The sequence below is a fragment of the Hippocampus comes genome, unplaced genomic scaffold (assembly GCF_001891065.2).
Source record: "Hippocampus comes isolate QL1 unplaced genomic scaffold, H_comes_QL1_v1.1 scaffold301, whole genome shotgun sequence".
NCBI lineage: Eukaryota > Metazoa > Chordata > Actinopteri > Syngnathiformes > Syngnathidae > Hippocampus > Hippocampus comes.
In genome coordinates, this window is record NW_017805928.1 from 13,124 (window position 1) to 13,353 (window position 230).

Below are 230 nucleotides of genomic sequence, written 5' to 3' on the forward strand. Positions count from 1 at the left end.
GCCGGTCGCCGGCGCGGGTTCGGCCCGTCGGGCTCCGAGCGGCCGGCCGGCGCTTTCCCACCTGCGTGTTGCCCGAACTTGATGTGTTTGGTCCCCAGCGTGACCAGCTTGTCCGTCCTGAAGGGATTACTCTTCACCACAAACACTTTGTCCTTGTGACCGCTGCAAGAGAAGCGGGGCGAGTGGAGGGCGAGCCCGGGTCACTCTTGGGCCGGGCGGGCGGGCGGGCG

General features: G+C 68.7%; 1 protein-coding gene across 1 annotated transcript in view; it reads right to left on the minus strand.

Moving 5' to 3' along the window:
* LOC109527603 (echinoderm microtubule-associated protein-like 6) overlaps window positions 1–230 on the minus strand; it is a gene marked incomplete at both ends in the record, with an annotated part of 40,852 nt that overhangs the window by 13,110 nt on the left and 27,512 nt on the right. Inside the window, one exon of the mRNA XM_019889613.1 lies at window positions 62–131. Coding sequence (XP_019745172.1) covers window positions 62–131 — 70 coding nt within the window. The remainder of the gene's footprint in view (window positions 1–61; window positions 132–230) is intronic.